The 22876-nt window shown below is 38.8% G+C and overlaps 1 protein-coding gene across 1 annotated transcript; it reads right to left on the reverse strand.

The window, feature by feature from the left end:
* Positions 1–313: 313 nt before the first annotated feature.
* Positions 314–1340, reverse strand: LOC132130961 (leukotriene B4 receptor 1-like). The gene has a single exon (XM_059542861.1). It carries the CDS (start codon positions 1338–1340, stop codon positions 462–464), a length of 879 nt encoding a protein of 292 aa, XP_059398844.1. The 3' UTR covers positions 314–461.
* Between the last annotated feature and the right edge of the window lie 21536 nt (positions 1341–22876).

Here is a 22876-nt window from a genome sequence, read left to right on the forward strand (position 1 = left end):
TTCAATTAATTTCAAACAACAAATTTCAGAAAAATAATAAGTCTTTGTTGGCATCCTTTTTTGTTTGTGTAGGGCTTTAAGTTCATTGTGTCTTCAGAAAAGAAATCCCTCTTTGAAAACTGGAGTCAGTAGACCAAGTGTGGTTTATCTGCCTCATCATTACCACTATCCTTACCACTTTTGAGGAGGAAAATAAAAGCTTACTAAAAATGCTCATTATACAACCTTAACATATAAGACGAAGAAAATACAAAAAGCTGAAGATATCCTTGGTTGGCTTCCACAGCCCTGTTTCGGGAATTCTTATTTGATAATTGTAATATTTTGGGAATGGAGAAGTATTCTTTTCAGCTGAGGAAACATAAATGGGATATGATGAAAAATTTAATATGCGCTTACCTTTAAGCACACTTCAAAGTCAAACAAATAATATTAGACAGAAGTATACCAACAGAAAAGCTTCAGCTTTCATTCAGATTTTCTTGTGGCTGATCTGAATGCTGTTTTCTTCTGCATTGCAGCGTTCGAGCTGAGAAGGCATATAGAAAGGGGTTCACACAACTGTTAATGAAGAAAAGAGCACCGGTTACATTGCCATCTGATTTCCATGAAATTGCCATTAAGACCAAGTTGTTGATCATAGCGGGGGTCCCAAATATGAAGAAGGCCACTACGATCCTCACAGACAGTTTTGTCAGCCTTTGGCTTCTGAAGGAAGCCGACCGATTTATCCGTTGGTGAAGTCGATGGTAGAAGCACAACAGGCTGAAGAGAGGCACAAAAAACATCACTAGAGTTTCGACAAGTAAGATGACTATTTTTTCTTGTTTATTCTTATAATCCTGATAACAGCGTAGAAGCCCAGCCTTCTGCTTCACGTTTCTGTAATAAAGAGCATAAGAACCCAAAGCTCCACTTAATGTCCATATTCCAAAAATCAGCCACTTTTGACCCTTCTGCCTGAGCTTGGCCCATCGCTGTGGATACAACACCTGCAGGTACCTTTGCACACTCAACAAGGTGACAGAAAGCACACTACTGTAGAGGCTCCAGTACACTACATAGGAAAAAAACTTACACAGACCTTGGCCAAAAACCCAGCCGTTCAGAAGGGCATAAATCCACACAGGCAGAAATATCAGACTCAACAGATCCGAGACAGCCAGACTCAGCATCAGTTTTGGGGTGAAACTGTCATCTTTTAAATGCTGGGTGAGCATGACCAGCGCCGCTACATTACCTGGTACACCCAGTGCACAGCACAATCCAAGAACAGTGCTGGATGCTACTGCTGAGGTACGGACAAACAGAGAGTTGTTAGAAATGTTCTGATACTCCATGGTCATCTGACATTTGGTGATGTGAATATGAAGTTTGAGGTTATTGCCCAGTAATAGTTAAGGAAGTAGTTTCAGGAAGTGAACTTTGATCACAATTGTGGTTCTGTGGAAAGACATTAACATTCTGAAAATAAAAGAGCATGCTAATGTGTGAAAAATTGGTCTTGTTAAAAGTAAATGATATACATACTGTAAGGCTTTGGAGTTGCAATATAAGGCTGCATGTGCATGAATGCAGTGTTTTTTTATGATTTAGGTAGCATTTCCTTCTAAAAATGTTAATGTACTGAAGTAATGTGTGCTTAGAAGCTGAGTTGCCATATGCATGAGCCTTGTTAATATGACTGCTGTGGTTGATGCTGCTGACCTTACACACAGTAGAGCGCATTTCCCATGCTAAGCAGCTACAGTATGTGTTTGCACCTCCACACTCTCTGGAAATATCATTTCAACCACAAACTGAAGAATCACATAACATAACACATTATTTTAGCAGAGTTTATGTACATTGTAATGCCTTTAATTGTAATATTTAAATAATTATTATTTTAAATGTTTTTTAAACTTTATGTGGTTTATTATTTTGTGTCGTATGGGATGTGGTAACAAACGTCCCTCTCACAATATATTACTATACAGATCTATCGCTTTTTCCACTCAGAAATATTCATGCAATCATGCACCAGGTAACAGAAGATCTGCGCTCTGGCGTGGTTAGTGCTCACAGTCACTGATCTATATATAACTGAACTGCGCCCTTGCCCACCTCTTCCAACCGAGCCAGAGACTGCTTAATGGAACGATTAGCGCGGTTTAGATTGCCTAAGCCCCTTTCACACTGCACGTCTGACCTGGCAAATTGCCGGAACATTGCAGGGTCGCCTTCTGTGTGAAAGCAAACACGTCCCGGGATTGGTTCCGGCATTGAACTCGGGTCGGGGACCTAGTAACATTGCCTGGTTCAATCCCGGTGTTGTACCCAATTTTGACCCCCTGCCGAATTATTACCCCCCTTGTTCAAATCGCTACCTGATTGCCTAATCCTAACCCCACCCCTAATCCTAACCCCTCCCCCACACCCACTCCTAAACCTACAAATACTAGGGGGGTAATTATTCGGCAGGGGGTTGAAATTGGGCACAACACCGGGACAAGCGCTGTGTGAACAAAAGCCAGATCTAATGTCGTGCCGTAGTGATGACGCACGTTATTGTATTATATTATAGATCATTGTATTATAGATCAACGTTCGCAACAAAAAAATATGTGCAAACTGTAATGAAGCAGAGATCAGTTAGTTCCTCACTTTCCGAGCTGAAGCTGAGATCGTTCGCTTGCTTCAGTGAAAGTAAAACGTGCCTAATGTTTTCGACTGGTACATTACACGTCACGCCCTGATGTCACGTGTCTTTACGGGATCTTTACGGGTTCTGTGTGAATGCACGCACATATCCCAGGTAATCACTGGCAGTGTGAAAGTGCAAAATCTAGCGACCCGGGAACAATTGGCAGAAAACTTTACTCGTGTATTTGCCGGAATTCCAGTGTGAAAGGGGCTCTAGTGTAAGCACACTTTAATAATTATCCCGTATCCTGCACACACGAGTTTATACCTGCCCATCAAGTATTGTCCCGTGCTGCACTCTGCTGCGATGGGTCCCACGATCATGTAGGTCTCTACTCGGAAGATGCCTGTTATAATGTTATGATTGAGGCTCTGGACTCTGAGGATAACTTGTTTTTCTATAACAAACTATAACAGATTTTCTATAAAAACGTTAATGTCCTGGCAGTGACAAAAAGCTTGTTTTATATTTATATTATATTATATTATTTATAGTTTAGATTTAGGCTACAATAAATATTTTAACTGCTATGTAAAAGGAACACTGTGGTAAAATGCTACTTTTTTGTTTAAAGTGTTTGCAAACCAAATGTTATTACACTTTTGTTCAAATAGCGGTAGGCCTACTTTTAAATGAAAAAAAAGTGCACAATACACTACTTTTGAATGCATTATTAGTTATGTGCATAACAATGCGATTAATCACTATTTAAAAAAATGTATCTTTGCCCAGCACTAATCTAACCCAATATATACTGTAGGTGAACAAACAAATGTATAGTCAATCAAACCAATCTATTATTGAACAAAGCAATGTATACTTGACAAGACCAATATATGCTTGTGCAATGTACCTAAACCAATTCATAGTTGTATATGTCTGGTTACAACCAATGTATTATAAATCAATGCCTTTCAACATGTAAACCCAATCCATATTCACTCAATAGGTATGTATTATTTCCTGAACAGCTTTACATACTGTAGTGCCCTCTAGCCAATGTAGCCAGATTGTGCGGGTTCGGTTTTGAATTTGATTGGGCAGGTAAAAATTGGCTTGGGTAGGTGGACAAAATTTAGGCTGGTTTGAGATCAGTTTGGGGATTTCCAAACATATAAAATGTATAAGCTAATTGATTTTGGATTTCGGGTCTGATTTTGAATGTATAACTGTACTGTATAAGTGATCATAATGCCTAAATATAAGTTACTTGGTAAAGAGTGGGAGGTTTTAACTCTCAAAACGTGAATTGCACCTGTTGAGGGAAAGATGACAAGGCTCTAATACCTTTACCAAAATACCTTTATGTTCTGTGTGAAATTATAGAGCGACACATAAGCGCATAGCCTAATTGTTATTGTTTTTTATTATTATTATTATTATTATTGGATCATACAGATACAGTATGTATCATACAGTATGCATCAATGAATGACACAGTTTTGACTGTCGTGTGTGCATAAACGAGTGTGAAATACCTGATCACGATGCTTGTTCCGATGACTTATATTGAGCACTTTTCTTGCATTTAAATTCTGACTGTTGACATTGAAAATGATGCATGTCTTTTTCAAGGTTGTCAGTTAATTTCTTGATTGCTGTTTTAACACTTGCAAATTTTAATCATATTTGGTAATTCTCTTTAATATATTTGATCCATGGGAAACTTATCAAACATTATATTTATTATTTTAAAGTCAAATATTTTGTTTTAAGGAGTTAAAAATGGCTCTTATCAACCTTGAAAAAAAGAACCTCACTGAAAACTAAAAATGTCAGAAAATGTGGAAATATATTTATATTTATATTTTAATATCATATTCATATTAGGTATTAATTAAAATATTTAGAATATTTATTTATATATAAAATACAGTAATATATTTTAATAAAATATTTTGAAATAAAGACAGTGACCTTTTACCCGCCATTTAGACTTAATAAAAATACATTGCATATGTATTTAAATTTAGATCGGTGACGCTAATGCAAATAGTCCACTTCGCTGTAACTTGTAGTCTGCTCTTGCTAAACAGCCTCCAGCAAGGCAAGCAGGCACATTTTGATTAGTCCTGCAGTTTCTAGGGACAGAGAAATGAGATTCTGTTTTGGAATTGAGACTATTTCAAACTGAGGCCTTTTTTTCAGCAAATATTATATATTCAGTGCAGCAACAAAACACACGCACACACAGAACGACAGAAAAAACGCTGTAAACAAACTATATAAATTGGTGGCTGAGAGACATTAGGTGTGGTTAGCTTTCTCAGCAATAATACAAAATTAATTTTCACTGTGTCAGAGATGTCTTTGGTTTACTGTTTGCTGAACTTATATGGGTAGAATCCAAAGATAACTTAGTTAAAATGAGAGACCTAAAACCGGATTATGGTGCATACTTGTCTAATTTCATAAACAGAATGGAGTATGACTTTTACTATGACCTTCAAGGGCAGAGCATATACACTGCAGGAGACTTCAGATGCAATATATCTTGGCATGTCAACTTAAAGACTTTCTTATTGAGCAAATACAGTTGATTGATATTCATGTCAATAACCATTTGAAGGGTGATCCGTTTGTTTGTATAATCATACTGATTGTCCACGTGATTGGCTGGCAAGAAGTGCAAGGCAGGGCAAGCAGAGGAGGAGTGAATCAAGACACCTGAAGAAAAGAGGACAGACAAGATGTACACAGATGGACATGGAAAGAGGTGAAGGGAGGAAACGAGACACTGAAGAGACAGGTGGAGGATAAATGAAGAGAGAATGAGGAAAAATAATGAGTAGCCTGTTAATTGGACTGGAGGTACGGTTAATTAAATCACCCTTCTCTCCTGTTGCAGAGATACTGACAGAACAATGTCAGCTTACATGTACAGTATCTGTCAAAAGATCGGACACCCCTGAACAAATGTTGATCAAAGAGTGAAAGAAAATAACCAATGCAAGAAACCCATTAAATTAATTTTTGCCCATATACTATATATGCTAAATGGTCACTGTTATTCTACTGTTGATGTGGAAAGCAAAAAAAAACAAAAAAACTAGTAAAATTCAGTTTGTTATTGGATTCAGTTACAATAGCAAATTGGAGAAAAAATGCTCAAAAGATAAACAGCCGTATCAAGTAGAGAATGCTTGAGGAATCGGCATCATCAGTCTCAATATTCAACCAAATCAAATCATCTTGAACATTTTTTTCAATCAACAGTAAACAAGAAACTCATTTTATCTCCCCCAAGATCTTGATAAAAATATCCTCACTCTAATTTTCACACTCTTTTAGTCGGGACACGACACACTTGATCCCATCAGTTTCCTCTGAGTCATCAAACTGAAATCCCCTGGTAACTGAGTGACCTAAATATCTCCAGGAGACTGGCAGTATAACAGGTGAAGGGGGAAATAAAGCCATATGAATGAGATTAAAGCTAGCTGGCAGGGTCTCTGACCTTACGGCCTTCTTGGATGTTTCAGCTGGCCTGTGGATCAGGAGGCAGAAATGAAACTGAGATATAATGTGTTCTCAACAGGTTTTTGTTTAGAAGTTTTGCTGAAGGAGATCTACAATACCTAAGCTATTCACTTGCATTCCCATTGAGATTGTTTGATATGAAAAGAGTTGTTGACTTATTTTTGTATGACAAAAACGCAGTAGAATTTTTCATTATTGTAGGAAATTAGCTCTGTGACCAACAAAAGTTTATGATTGTTCAAATTTGGTTCATGGTGATAATCTTCACAGATGAACACAACTTGTATTGAATTCTGAAACTTAAATACAATCACCAGAAGCAAATGTACAACAATACGGTCGCATAACTTACATGTCCCCCCACCTGAAGCTTCAAACAACTCTTTTAGGAACAGATTTACTAAACGGGACAAAATACCGTGAAACCATAAAAGGCATGACAGGCTTTTAGTAAAGTCCTGTGGGTGATCTACTGACAGTCTCCATTCCTAAAACCAGTTTAAGTGAGGGTGCGTAAACTATGACAGAATTTTCAGTTTGGGGTTCCTATACTTCTAGAGGACAAGCAAGCCATCTCCATGTGGTAAAAACTGTGGGAGAACTTTGAGAACTTCACATCCCCAGCATATCTATCACAGTTCACACACAAACCTGTTGTTATAGGATCACGGTTTTTAGAGATGCTGATGAGAAACAGGACACCGAGAGATGTTTTAACACCTCCCACATATCTTAGGGTCATTGCCCTTGCAGAAGTGGGCTGTGTACAAACTTGTGAGGCAGTTCTAGTCATCCAACTCGGTAGATGCACAACTATGACACAGGTGACAGTAGTTTTAAATACATCCTAATTGTCTTTGATGATTATTCGTTGGAGGACCCTGAATAGAGTCTTTAAACCGTATCTGTCGTCATGTTCAAAATAGTAAGAACAAGCTGAACTCTTTAAAACGTATCAGTGTGAATCTAATTTTTTGTTCTAGTTCTTTTGAAACAGTCACCCTCGGGTTATACCTCCAGCCTTGAGCTGCTGTTTTATAATTGAAAACAGCACTATTAGCTTAGGTCTAGGCATCACAGAATGACTTTAAGGCCGGTGTCGTGAGGATTTTCACATTTCCTGGGCTGTTTTTAGCAGTCTAGGTAATTGGTGACGCACATCAGGAGATTCAACCCCATCTGCCCACCTTTGCACAAAAACATCAGTGCGTATAAATAGCAAGCGTGTCTAGGTGCTATTATTATTACCTGCAGCCTCTTCCCAGAGCTGGAAATGCAGATTGATCCAGCTGTCTCCCTGTGAGAAGCAATGGGAGGGCTGCAAGAGGTCAGCCCACTCTTTTTAATTGCATACTGCTCAGGTTAGATAGGATACTCATGTAAATTATCAGTTTAAACTGAATAAATCTAATTTGTTGGCATAGAAATGATAGATTTCAGCATTATTTTACATGCATTTGCATAAAAAAAGAAAAGCATTTAGAATGGAAAAATGCACAACTTAATATCATGATTACATCTATCCACATTACCTTGCATAATTTGTATATCACATACAATATACTGTCTACCATCTTTTTATATTGTGTATTGTTTTTACATATTTAATTTTACTCACTTATTTTTATTTTGTTATCTGTGTCTTGCCCCTTGTCAACCTGTCTGTGCACTGTAAGCTTCTGTCACCAAGACAAATTCCTTCTGTGTGTAAGCACACTTGGCAATAAAGCTCTTTCTGATTCTGATTCTAGTTGTGATTCTGATTATGGACTCAAATTACACATACATTATTGTTCACAATGTTCAGAAGATTTACAATTTTTTATGTTGTTTAAAGAAGTCTCGATCAGCTTGTTTATTTGATCTAAAAACAGTAAAAACGGGAATGTCGCAAAATATTGTAAAAATATTAAGAAAATATATTTAAATCTATTTTAAAGTGTAATTTATTCCTGTGATAGCGAAGTTGAATATTCAGCAGCCTTTATTTCTTCAGTTTTCAGTGTCACATAGGGCTGCACAATTACAACAAAGATCATAATTGTTGATTATATATATATACTCCAATAAATGTTGATTTCTGAATCTTTCTAAACAAGTATAGACATTATGCCCTACAGAATCATATCTGAAAAATATTACTCAGTATTTAAATTATTGATCCATGACACACTATGATTCACTCTGTTTCCTTTGAGGCTTCACCCACAGTAATCTTGGCTGGTTTATGTACACAACTCCACATTAATTTTTTTTCCCACCAAAATCACATTTCATACCAAAATCACTGAATTCACCAAATGTTGGACCATGTGACACTAGTTATTTTAAATTGTAATAATATTTAATTATAGCTGCTTTTATTGTATTTGTATTACAAATAAATGCAGCCTTGGTGAGCATAAGAGACTTATACCATTCAACCGTTTTAATGTTTTGATAGAAGCTATATATGTGGCATCAAATAAAAGATTCAAAGTATTAAGTGTAAATAACCAGAGTATAATGCAAAAACACTAAGTGCAAATTAGCCTTGAATGTCCAAGCAAAACAATATTTACTTTAGGTTTCATCTATATAATCTGTAAAGCTTCTTAGTAAAAATAACTATTATACAATTCTGCCTTCAACTACTTCTTGTAAATGTAATTGAGCAGCATGTCATTGCTCTGTAGATTCTGATATGATGATTTATGAAACTCATACACCAAAAAATCAGGTCAGGACTGTTTGGATTGGTTTCACAGCTCAGTTGGATGACCAGCTCCAGTTCCTTGGAGGAAAAGGGGGAGGATGGGGAAAGATTCATAAGGAAAACTCAGTTTAGCTGCTCATTTTCACTGTTATCCACCCTCTGTGCAACCTGTACGTCAGAAGGGGGCCCAGTGGTGGGTAAACATATCAGGCCCAGATGTCATTTACCCAAGCCTGTCTGCTGTGATCCCTCCATGGGCCTCTTTAATTACTCGTCACCTCCTCCTCTGTCCCTGTGCTTCCTTTTTTCTCCAACCGGTCTAGTGAGATGGGTCACTCAGCAGGTGCTGGTAATTACTCATCCAGAATCCTTCAGTGTGTCCAACAGCATGAAAAAAAAACCTGGGCCTGTCAGGACCCAGATGACCTGCTTGTTCAACATGACTGAAATATCATTGACATTATAAGATTAGAAGCTTTTATTAGCTTTATGTAAATTCTGATGCACAAACAACCACAATTGTGTGACATTTACATTCATACTTGAATAAAAAGCACTTTCATAGATGGCTTGAGATTCTCAACTAGGAAATTTAAAAACGGGAAGGACAATAAGTGATATTTTTTTTGGGGGGGGGGGGGGGGGGGGTAAACTGAGTTCACATTACAGAGTAGAACTGCTTTTGGCAAGCGTAAAAAATAAATGTTGGGGTCTATATTTATATGAAGATGCAGAACATTTTGTCAGATTGAATAATGAGCCTCAGTTTCTAAAACGGTTTGCCACCCACGATGTAAATGAAGTTCCTCCTGATTTAAATTAAGAATAATAAAACTTCTCTATGTGGTCTCTATAGTAAAAAAAAAGGTCACATACCTTGGTGATGGTTAAAAATGTCCTGCAGCTGTTTCTACAATATAACGTATTGATATAGCTCTGAATGTGATTAAAATGGTGCTGCGATAAAGATGTTTGAAAAGTGGATCCTCGGGGAGCTGCAAAGGTGTTCTGGGTGTATGGAAAAGAAAATTTGTGTTAAAAATGAAAACAAAATAATAATACAATTGAATAACTCAAATGTAACATTATTATTTTTTATTATCATCATTATACAGAGTAATATAATTATTCTAATGACCAGTCAAAGATCATGAGATTAATCACAATTATTTTATCTCTATTGACAGCCATAGTTTTACTTCTAAATATCTAACAGTGTGCTAATGGTGAGAAAAATATACAGTGTAAACTGAAATAACTATTAATATTTACAAAACTTTTTTTATAATATAAATGGGTCTTTTTTACATGAAAATATTTAGCTGCCTTTATAGAAAGGAGTTCTTCACAAGGGGATCGTCATATTTGGAGGTCCTAAGCATCAAAAATTCTCTCTTCTGAACAAATTTGGTTGAAAATAAATAAATAAAGGCAGCATAGCCACACAATTTACATTAAAAGTGGGTCATTGTTTTCTGATTTGAACTCCCCAAAATGTAAATTAAATTTTAAACCTGTATGACTTCCTAATGCCAAGACAAAAGTGGTTGTTTTAAAGGGAAAGTTCACTCAAAAATGAAAATTCTGTCAATAATTACACACCCTCATGTCATTCCAAACCTGTAAGACCTTTGTTTGTCTTCGGAACACAAATTAAGATATTTTTAATTAAATCTGAGAGCTCTCTGACCCTCCATAGACAGCAAGGGTCCAACCACGTTCAAAGTCTAGGAAGGTACCAAGAACATCATCAAAATATTCCATGTGACATCAGTGGTTCAACCGTAATTTTATGAATCTATGAATCACTTTTTGTTGGTACTCTCCAAAATGGCACTAGGGTGACATGGAGGATAAGAATTGTTGAACAGAGGTATATATATATATATTTTTTTTTTTGCAAACAAATAATTCTCGTATTATTATTATTATTATTGTTAGGAGAAAATTGTTAGCCTGAGTGCAATGTAAGTCACTTTGGATAAAAGCGTCTGCTAAATGCATAAATGTATTTATTTTATTTTATATAACTTTCTTCTGTGTCATTCAGACTTCTGATGTGCTTGCTCAAAGAAAAGCTACAGCTCTCAAATGTCTACCTTTGTTTATGAGGGAAAAGTCTTGAAACTTCCTGAAGTCATGCCTGGTAAGCGTTTTATCAGTCTGTTATCAACATATACACCTGAGGTTTGACCAGATGCTATAAAGAGAAACAGTTTTGTCTGATGTCTGAAACTAATCTGCTAACTGTTCTATAAGCAAAACGGCAGGGGAAAGAGTAGAATGGAGGAGACAAAGTTCTGGCAAACATTTATTTATTGAATAATCCAAGCTGAATAATTTTCAGTGATGAGTCTGACTGCACAAAAAAAAAAGTATTATATCCAAGAAAACACAATGAAAAATGACCTAACAATATAAAAAACCTTGTGCAAGTTTATGGCATTGAGTGGAGGCTGGAAATGATCCAACTTTATCTGGGCAGTGACCCAATTACCTGCTCATGGTTTAATTGCTTGAAAAAAGTACAGGACAGGGAAGGACTAGCTTATGACCTATCAGATACTGAAGAAGCACCATGAAATGCCCTTGGCTGTGTGCACATAACCTCACTGGAGTCCCAACTCAGTTTATCCTTGACTTTGTGTGTCCCATTTATTCTTTTTATAAAAGTGCAGTTCACACCATATTTGTCTGATAGCCAATATGTCATGCCCCCTTTTTTCAGATTTCCCAGTGCTTAAGCATTTCTTCCTCATTCAATCCTCCTTGATTCAATCCTCACGTCTCTGGTTGATATGGGGTCTTATTTATAAACAAAATGGGCATAGAAACATGTGTATGCAATTTTTCACACATATACAGTATCATGATTTATAAAAAATAAACTTACGGACACCATAAGCACCGTACGGACATTTTAGACCATGCGTACAAACTCTTTTTCATGGAGTGAGAAAAGTAATGAAGTAAACAACGATTTTCAACTCTGTTTTCATGTCGATATACACATTTACATTAAATACTCCACTCACATTAATGGAGATAAACACTAAAATTACATAATTTTACAAAAAAACTATTACATCAATTGATTAACTACCGGCTACATAAGTTTCCTGTGGTATGCTATGTTTAACTGACAGTGAGCAGTGCTATAGGTGCACAATACTTGATCTTTAAACTAAACTACAGATCACATGTTATGATAAATATTTTAGTGAGAACAATGACCAATAATGTGCACTTACTTCGATATTATGGCAGACACTGCTGGATTCAGTGGTTGAACAGTCCATTGTCCAGTATAAGACCAATAATAACAGCTTACTGTACAACCGCAACGCAGCTGCACAGAGGTGTTGATATCATGCGAAGGCATTTGATAGTAACTTTATGAAATTATATTAATCTATAAATTGTATGCCCCATATCTTGAAAAATTTGATCATTCTAAATTTCCAGTGAAAGAACGAACTATAAATGCATATCCGCACTAGTCTAGACCATCACATAATGTATGTTGGCACTCTGAAAGTGTTTTGTTTGCTTTTCGCAATAGAGCCTACTCGTTAAAACCACACATATATAATACATCAGTACCATGGTAAAAATGTAACTATATAGTTTTTTATTTTTTTGTATTTATTTGAAAACTGTGGTATGAATAAATGCATAAACACTAAACACTAATTACAAACAATACTGTAAAATCTATTCTTTCTATTACTCCTTTAATACATTTAATATCTATTAGGTAAAATTCGATATTCGATATGTCTATTAAATAAAATTCGATATGAATATCCCACATGACATTTATGACACAATGCATGGTGCAGTTAACGTTAGTGTTAATACAGTAAATCCATGGTAAATGATGGTAATTTGTAGATTGAAAAGAAAAGCCTGACTATATCGTCCTGGCACACGTTTCTCCTGTTTGTCAGTGTGGTTCCATCTGGATTTAAACTAGTTTAAATCACATTTGTGTTCATCGCTGAATTCAAGTGCTTCACACCGGATCTCAAGTCTCAAATCCTGCTGGAAAATGTAATCCACATCTTCAAAAAGCTGGTCAGCAGAAGGAAGCATTAAGTGCTACAAAATCCTTGTGAAGTTCACTCAAATTCTTGAATCTATTTTGCTTGACAATCCTCATAATTCTCTCGGTTGTGCATCTTTTTCTTCCACACTTTTTCCTTCTATTCAACTTTCTGTTAACATTCTTGGATACAGCACTCTGTGAAACAGCCAACTTCTTTGGCAATTAATGTTTGTGGCTTACCCTCCTTGTGAAGGGTGTCTTCTCCATGATTGTGTAGCATAGTGAACCAATCTGAGAGACCATTTTGAAGGCTCACGAAACCTTTGCTGGTGTTTTGAGTTGATTAGCTGATTGGCATGTCACCATATTCTAATTTACTGAGATGCACCTGTACGCAAAATAAATCTATTGTATCTCTTGCTCTGGCTACTGTGTATAGACCACCAGGGCCATATACAGAATTCCAAAATTAATTTGCAGATTTCCTCTCAGACCTATTGGTTACTGTTGATATAGTGCTAATTGTCTGAGATTTTAACATTCACGTTGATAATACAAATGATGCATTTGGACTTCCATTTACTGACCTAATAAACTCTTTTGGAGTCAAACAAAATGTCACTGGGCCCAGTCATACCCTAGATTTAATTATATTGCATGGAATCGATCTTACTGATATAGATATCGTACCTCAAAGTGATGATGTTACTGACCATTTCCTTGTATCGTGCATGCTGCGTATCACTGATATTAACTACAGTATATGTCTCAGCGTTACCGTCTGGGCAGAACTATTGTTCAAGCCACCAAAGACAGATTCGCAAAATAACCTGCCTGATTTATCTCAACTGCTCTTTGTACCCAATAATACACATGAACTAGATTAAATGCCATGATGGCAATATGGGTACTATCTTCTCTAATACAATAGACACTGTTGCCCCCATCAAATTGAAAAAGGTTAGACAAAAATGTACTGTGCCATGTTATAACAGTAATACCCACTCTCCCAAGAAAGAAAGTTGTAGTCTTGATCGCAAATGGAGAAAAACTAACTTGGAAGTTATTAGAATTGCATGGAAAATCAGTACAGCTATAGACGGGCTCTAAAAACTGCCAGGGCGAAACATATCCACAAACTCATAGAAAATAACCAAAACAATCCAAGGTTTTTATTTAGCACAGTGGCTAGATTAACAAATAACCTGACACCACCCGATCTAAATATTCCCTCACAGTTAAATAGTATTGACTTTATGAATTTCTTCACTGATAAAATAGATCAGAAATACTGTACAATACCAAATGTAGATTCTACAGTGTCTAATACTTCAGTTTCATCCATCGCACCCAAAAATAAACTGCAATGCATTACAACAAAAGACAGGAATAACTAAATAAACTTATCACTGCATCTAAACCAACAACATGTTTATTAGATCCTGTACCCACTAAATTACTGAAAGAGTTGTTACCTGTAGCAGCAGAACCGCTACTCAATATTATTAACTTGTTGTTATCTTTAGGTCAAGTCCCAAAACCATTCAAACTATTAATCCTTTTATTAAAAAACCACAACTAGATCCTAGTGAACTGGCAAATTACAGACCCATTTCAAATCCTACATTTATGTCTAAAATGTTAGAAAAAGTAGTGTCTGCTCAATTGTGCTCCTTCCTGCAAATACAAATAAACTTGAACTGAATTGAACTGAACTACCCCAAAGGATTTCAGTCATGTCACACTTGATTCACAGCCAGAGACAGCAACTATAGACCCTCTTTTGCTGCAATTGCCAAATTGATGTCCCTGCACAATTTTATTTACCCAGCATAAATTAAGCAAACTTAAAAATATAGAAACTTTCAACAATTTCCTCACTAATTTGAAAAGAACTGATTTACAGTTTCATTCTCTGAGTTCTTTTTCTAATTTTTTTTTATTTCAGTGTCTCATTTTTGGATTAGTAGACATCAAGTAGCTCCATGCCAAAAATGCATCTCGGAAGAGAAAGCAGACTCTCCTTACAACAGAACCACATGCGTACAAAAATCACTTACTGCAGTGGCCTTTTTGATTAATTGGTATACATATAGTCTTTTATTAGAAATGCTATAAATAATTGATTCTAGTCTAAATTACGATTTTTTAAACACTAAATAAAAAAAATGAGATGTCAAAATGCAGCCTGCAACCCTAAAATTAGGCTGGAATACAGTAAATGATTTTTGAAATCTGAAGAATTCTATAGGTTGTCCCAATTTGAAAGCTTCTTCAAATGCGACCTTGAAATGCATTCTTCATTTCCTAGGCCATGAAGGATACAAAAAAAAAATGGCTTCTTCGTGGTCTAGACTATACCGAGATTTAATTTTTGCCAAAGAAAACGGATTTCTTTTTTTTTTCTAAATGCTGGATTACACTTTTAAATAGTATTGGATTCTAACTTACTCATATCTGAAAATTTGTCAAATTAAAGTTTTTTGCTGTAAGCTTTTCTGTGCACACAAACTGTACAAAATTTATAGTGACTGATGTGTAATATTAGTTAACATAGGATGCATTAAGTCTTGAGTTCATATATGCAAGTTCACACTTCTTTTACCTTAACATGTTCTGTTTAAACAGCTGTGATCAGTGTGAGAGGCTGAGATGAGAACAATGGGTTTCATTTTATTTTTATCTGTAGGATGTCATGTTCTCTGCCATACTTGGTTTGAGGATGTGAGCCACAAATCTCGTCTACCAACAACTCTGATGTGTGCAACAGATTTATTTGCTTTTCAAATCTCTACACTTTTGTTGCCAGACAGCTCGATTCTCCAGCCTCTCGTCTCATTGGCTGCAGTTTGCCTGTTGTTGTGCCAATTCCAACTCGTCTTTCTAAAGCTTCAACCTTCCAGTCCACACACAGACTTCTGAGACCTTATCAAGCTTTATTTTAACTACACCAAATGATGTCTTTCGAGACATTATTTAAACTGTCCCATTATACCAACTATGTCTATAACTTCTCTTCTCACTTAAGCATAACTGCTGAACTGTTATTCTCTCTGTTAAAAGGCTTTTGTGAGCTAGCCTGGGTCTCATATCTGATTAGATTATGACTTTAAGTGGAGCTCTGGGCTGTGACTTGGAATATGTTGCCAGAAGGTAGTTAATCTTGAAGATAGCTGGAGTTGAAAAGGACAAAGGAAAGACAGGCGCCTCAATACTTATCAGCTGAAAAGTCAATCAAAACTGAAGACTCAAGCCATGGGGTACATTTTAAAGTGATGTAATACAGAGGAAGTGACCTCGGGCCAATAAAAAACCAGTCACTCATGCCAAATAGAAACATGAAAGAACTCAGAAACACAAAAGAGTCACTGTAACTATCAATAAGGGTTCCATTTAACTACAACTCTTTCTCTACTTTGTCATATTCACTTTTAACGCTATTCATGTCTTTCAGACAGACCGTCTTTAGTAAGTCAGTGAATTATTCAGTCCAATTCGTATAAAAAATTCGTAAAAAAAAAAAAAAAACATGCATACCAAACAAGTTATCAGTAATTATTTGAACCATTCAAACATTAATTCATTAATAAAATAACCAACACCACTTTGTGTTGTTTGAATACGGGCAATGCTGTTTGTTTGAAACTATTATGTTTGCGGAAGAAAAATGGACAGTGGCAGTATTGTGCCAAAATTACTTATAGTATTTCTATTAATTGAACTGTTGACTAGCAATTATGATTGTCCTTAATATTCCTTAAAAACTGATTTCAAGTAGACATACAGTACTATATATATATATATATATATATAATATATATGTTTGGTAACACAAATTGCTAATCAGCCAATCACATGGCAGCAACTAAATGCATTTAGGCACTAGATGTGGTGAAGAAGACTTGTTAAAGTTCAAACTGAGCATCAGAATGGGGAAGAAAGGGGATTTTATGTCACAAAGCTCAAATCATCTCAGACTGGTTTCTTGAACATGACAATGAGTTCACTTTACTATCCAATAGAGCAGCTTTGGGATTTGGGGGAACGGGAGATTTGCATTATGGATGTGCAGCCGACAAATCTGCAGCAACTGCGTGATGCTATCATGTCAATATGGACCAAAATCTCTGAGCAATGTTTCCAACATCTTGTTGAATCTATGCCACAAAGAACTAAGGCTGATCTGAAGGCAAAAATGGGTCCAATCTGGTACTAGCAAGGTTTACCTAATAAAGTGGCCAGTGAGTGAGTGAGATCTATCTACTCCAGAGCTGGATAGATTACTTACAAATTGTCATCTGTTACTGATTCCAAATTACATGACAAAAAGTGTAGTTAATAACATAATCCATTACTTTTAGACTACTTAAAAAAAAAGACAAAGAAATATATAAATAATGTGAATTTGTGCATTTTTATGTGTGTAAAAGACAAAAGCCTTCCAAAGACATTGTAATAGATGGTTAAATAACATACTGAGTGATAATTCAAATAAATATTAATGTGTTGAGCTAGAGCACATTATCTTAATTGTATTATGCAATAATCTCTTGTATAAGCACTTAGATTCTTGCACTGTACGTCTATGCACAATTCTACAAGTAAGAGGATCAAGAACAAGTATTTTAAAAAGCAGAGCATCTATAATTTTCAAAAAGTATTCCTCATTTTAAAAGATTATACATGACCAAGAAGTCATAATGGTTTATCTACTATTTTGACATTTTAGAGTTTGATTCCATACTTGTCCTCTGTTTGTGTCTGTCAAGCAGAGCAATTCATAGACTGTTGTGTTTAATAATAAATAATAATATATAATTAATAATTAATAATATATAATAATATATAATTACTATTAATGAATATAAATTAGCTGCACTGTAAAAAAGTTAAATTGTGCAACCAATTAATATTAATTAATTTAATTGTATTATTTATCTATTTTAACTTGAATAAACCATACAGGTTGATGTTTCCACATAAAGCACATTTTTAAATATCCAAATAACATATTTTTAAAGTGTGAGAATATCTACTGTTTCCTAGTTATCTAAACTCCTGAAAACCTCAAGATTCTCCTTTAGAACTGATACTTCAGATTTCTAAATTTGTGATTGTAGTAAGAAAAAAATGTTTTCTTGGCATTAAGTTTGAATTATTCAAATTTTGCTGATATAATTGCATATGTAGTCAGCTGCATATTTTTTAATAACAGCATCATCAGCATACATTTGACAGACATCAGAGATTTTATTAGCATATATGCCGAACAGCAATATAGAGACCCGTATTTGACCCTGCGGGGGGCTTCATAATCTAAATATCACGTAAAGTTACACTTCTCAAACTTTTCATTGCTGCTTAATTGCAATTTCATGGTGTGTTCAAAGTTAGTGTGCCAGCTTAAGTACAATACTATCAATACAGGATTATATTACCAACAGTGTTTCACATTCTCCACAAAAAAAATAGTTGGCAGTTTGGATGTATTTTTTTATACTTCTGACCATTAAAAGGCAAATCACACAATGAAATTTAGGCCTTGGACTTCAATCCAGTTTCCTAATTTTTTTGGTGCCATGTGCCAGGTGTTTTTTGAACTTTAATATTGTGACTAAATTCAAAGACAGAATGCAGTGACAAGGAGGAAAACGTCTCAGGTTACGAATGTAACCATGGTTCCCTGAGAGGGAACGAGACACTGCGTCCTCTGAGGGGACACTATGGGGAACACCTCGTCGTGACCCGTGTCTGAAGCATACTTTGAAAAACGCCAACGTGTTGGCCGGGGACAGCCTCTGACGTCACTACCAGCGCGACTATAAATACGCGCCCGTAGGACCCGTCACTATCTTCTTCGTGAAGCTTGCGTCCGAAGCATGGCAGGGAGCTTAGAGGACGCAGTGTCTCGTTCCCTCTCAGGGAACCATGGTTACATTCGTAACCTGAGACGTTCCCTTTCAAGGGAACTTCGAACTGCGTCCTCTGAGGGGACACTATGGGGAACAGTATACCCACGCCGCCATGCTGAGGGGAGTGCAGACCAGAATCATGGCAAACACTAAGTGCCAACTCTACCGCTTTTCTCTTCACCGGGAGTCGCCCCTGGGACGGTCTGACGGCTGCCTTATGACATTATCCCTTACGGCCAAAGGCCTAAGCTACATACCCAACTTATCCTGTAGGGCCCTGGCCCGGGGTAGAGCTAAAGGCTTGGAATCACAGAGATTCCTTTAAAGGGATACGGCTAAGAGCCTGGCACTTTCCTCTACCAAGTCCTTGCCTGTCACACAGGGGCTACTGTTAGCTTTCGCAAAACTTGCCGAAAGGGCTGTCCCCACAGCACTCTAGTAGCGGCGCCCTGTTCTAGATAGGTATCCGAGGATACCTAGGTGGAGTGGTGCCCAAGATGAACGGGGCTTAAACCAACTCAAGAAAGGGCACGAAGCAGCAGCGTGAAGCCCTTACCATCTAGGGTTTTTAGAAAGAACGCAGAGACTAGCGTGCGAACTTACCACAATGTGGATTTCAGAAAGTGCGCAAAGACTCACGGGCACACTTACCATATCATGGATTTACAAATACTGTTCTAAGGAGGGGCTCTCGTGGAACTCTGTCAGAGCAGCTCGCAGAAGAGTGGCCCGGGAGCAGAGCAATTGGAGGCCTCAGCCCCTGCCTCAGCCTCAGGAAGACTCTGAGCTCCGAGCAGCATGCTCATAGGTGACCCCTTCAGAAAAGGGGAGTGCTGCTGAACTACCCGAGAATTGCCCACACAGCCCCCCCAAGTTGAGGGGGCTTGGGGTGTACAATAAGTACACACCGGTTGGATGAAGTCCAAGGAACACCAGGGCGAATCATCCCAAGAAAGGGAACGAAGCGGAGCGCGTAACCCTTACCATACAGGATTTTAGAAAGTGCGCAGAGTCTTGCGTGCACACTTACCACTTTACGTGGATTTCAGAAAGTGCGCAGAGTCTTGCGTGCACACTTACCACTTTACATGGATTTCAGACAGTGCGCAAAGCGCTAACGTGCACACTGACCACCATGTGGATTTGAGAAAGTACACAGGCAAGCGTGTGTACTGAAAGGTTACCTGACAACCACAGTATGTGGGAGCTCACATTCAGAGAGGCCTGTGAAGCCTGCTACCTGATAACCACAATATGTGGGAGTTCACCTACAGAGAGGCCTAGAGAGGCCTACTATCTGTTACCAGATAACCACCTCAGTGGAAACTGAAAGCACTCGACTCCAGGGAGGCCTGGTGAGGCCTACTACCTGACAACCACAAATCGCGGGAGCTCGTTTTTAGGAAACGCACAGTATGTGGGAGCTAAATCTCCAGGGAGGCCTGGTGAGGCCTACTACCTGGCAACCACAGTATGTGGGAGCTCGCCTTCAGAGAGACCTGATGAAGCCTACTATCTGAAAAAACCACAATACGTTATTCCGTGGAAACGCATAGTATGTGGGAGCTAAATCTCCAGGGAGGCCTGGTGAGGCCTACTACCTGGCAACCACAGTATGTGGGAGCTCGTCTCCAGAGAGACCTGGTGAAGCCTACTATCTGAAAAAACCAAAATATGCTATTCCTGTGGAAACGCATAGTATGTGGGAGCTAAATCTCCAGGGAGGCCTTCTGAGGCCTACTACCTGGCGACCACCGAACGTGGGAGCTCACCTTCAGAGAGACCTGGTGAAGCCTACTATCTGAAAACCACAATATGCTATAGAGAGGAGACGCACAGTATGTGGGAGCTAAATCTCCAGGGAGGCCTGGTGAGGCCTACTACCTGGCAACCACAGTAAGTGGGAGCTCATCTTCAGAGAGACCTGATGAAGCCTACTATCTGAAAAAAAAAAACCACAATATGCTACCCCGTGGAAACGCATAGTATGTGGGAGCTAAATCTCCAGGGAGGCCTGGTGAGGCCTACTACCTGGCAACCACAGAACGTGGGAGCTCACCTTCAGAGAGACCTGGTGAAGCCTACTATCTGAAAGGACCACAATATGCTATTTAGTGGAGACGCACAGTATGTGGGAGCTAAATCTCCAGGGAGGCCTGGTGAGGCCTACTACCTGGCAACCACCGTATGTGGGAGCTCACCATCAGGGAGGCCTGATGAAGCCTACCACCTGATAACCACAATATGTGGGAGTCCACCCAGCCCCTCATGTTGAGGGAAGCGATGCTTGAGGTGTATAACAAATACACACTGGTTGAATGAAGCCCATGGAACCCAGGGCTAATCATCATAAGAAAGGAAACGAAGCGAAGCGCGTAACCCCTACCGTACAGGATTTTAAAAAGTGCGCAAAGTCATGCATGCACTCTTACCACTTTACGTGGATTTCAGAAAGTGCACAGAGTCTTGCGTGAACACTTACCACTTTACGTGGATTTCAGACAGTGCGCAAAGCGTTAATGTGCACACTGACCACTATGTGGTTTTAAGAAAGTACACAGGCAAGCGTGTGTACAAAGAGGTTCCCAAGCATCGCAGAGGTGCTGGATCGCACGGGAGCGGTGAGCTCCAACCCTCTTTTCTAGGCGAGGGGAGCATCACCTGAGGCAGTAAATACAGAGCTTCTTGCCGTAACCACCACCTCCCCGGATGCGCCAGGCGGCCCCTCAGGGTGACCTGGCCGGACATCTATGGAATTCCCTGCAGTGCTGTGCCAATTCTTTGGCCACCTAGCTACTGTAAAGGAAACTCACAGAGATTGTTAGTAGACATATAACCACCAGCAACATAACGTCCATAAACAGTTAGAGCAGGGTTTACGTACTCACCCACCCTCCTGTACTGGAGTCCCGCTGCGGGGCGCCCCCTTCTGGTCCGGACCGTCAGTAAGGCGGTTGCTATGAACATAGAACAAACCAAAACATCATAGGTCCAGGAAGGAGACTGTTATGTGAGAGACCGTCCACCTAACCTCGATCAGGTGGAAAGCTGGTGGCTACAGGGGAATTAGGCAGGGGAGGACAAAAAACAGAGGTTAAAAACAGAGGTTAAAAACATCCGGAGCTACTAGGTCATCCTACTGCTCTGACCCGGGCGAGGACGCTGCCTCGTCTGAATCACGTCCCTCAGACCCTGCTTACCGCTCCGTGACCCGCGGTTCCTCTTGCCCCTGCCCTTAGGCGGGGGAGAAGCGCGAGCCGCAACACTAGCCTTCGGCGCCCCTCTAGACCCTAAGATCGAGATGGGCCAGGACCCCTGAGTTGCTCAGGCTTGGACCTGGACCTTCGTGGAATGAAGGATTTAAAAGCCGCTGAGCGCGCCCTTGCCTCCCTGAACTTCCCGACCACCATCTCGACGGAGGTACCAAAAAGCTCAGAAGGCGAGACCGGAGCATCGAGAAGAAACCCCCTTTCTTCCTTCCCGATGTCAGCCAGGTTCACCCACAGATGTTTCTCCGTCACCACCATGGCTGCCATAGACCTGCCCATGGCGGAGACGGCCTGCTTGGTAGCTCGGAGAGAGAGGTCTGTGATGCGGTGCAGCTCCGCTACCTGGTCAGGTGAAAGGCCCTCACCTGTATCCAGGTCCTTCAGCAGGTCAGCCTGGTAGGCCTGGAGCACCGCCATCATGTGCAGGGAAGCCACAGCCTGACCAGCTGCCGCGTATGACCTGCCATTTAAGCGGGATGTATCTTGGAGGGGCTTAGATGGCAAAGCGGGAGATTAAAGAGAGGACGTTTGCCCCACAGAGAGATAGCATTTTTTTTTTTTTTTTTTCAGCGTCTCTTCTACAGGGGGCATCCTCTCATAGCCGTTCTCATGCAAGCCCTCGATATAAGCATAGCTCGTATGCTGAAACCGGTGGATGCGAGAGGAAAATGGCCTCTTCCATTCCTTTTCGACTTCTGCATGTAAGTCAGGCAAGAATGGAAGGCTCACCTGGGCTGGAGGGCTATGGTCAGACAAGTACCACTCAGCGAGGCGACCTCGTGGCGC

This window comes from Carassius carassius, chromosome 4 (assembly GCF_963082965.1).
Source record: "Carassius carassius chromosome 4, fCarCar2.1, whole genome shotgun sequence".
NCBI classification, from domain to species: Eukaryota; Metazoa; Chordata; class Actinopteri; order Cypriniformes; family Cyprinidae; genus Carassius; species Carassius carassius.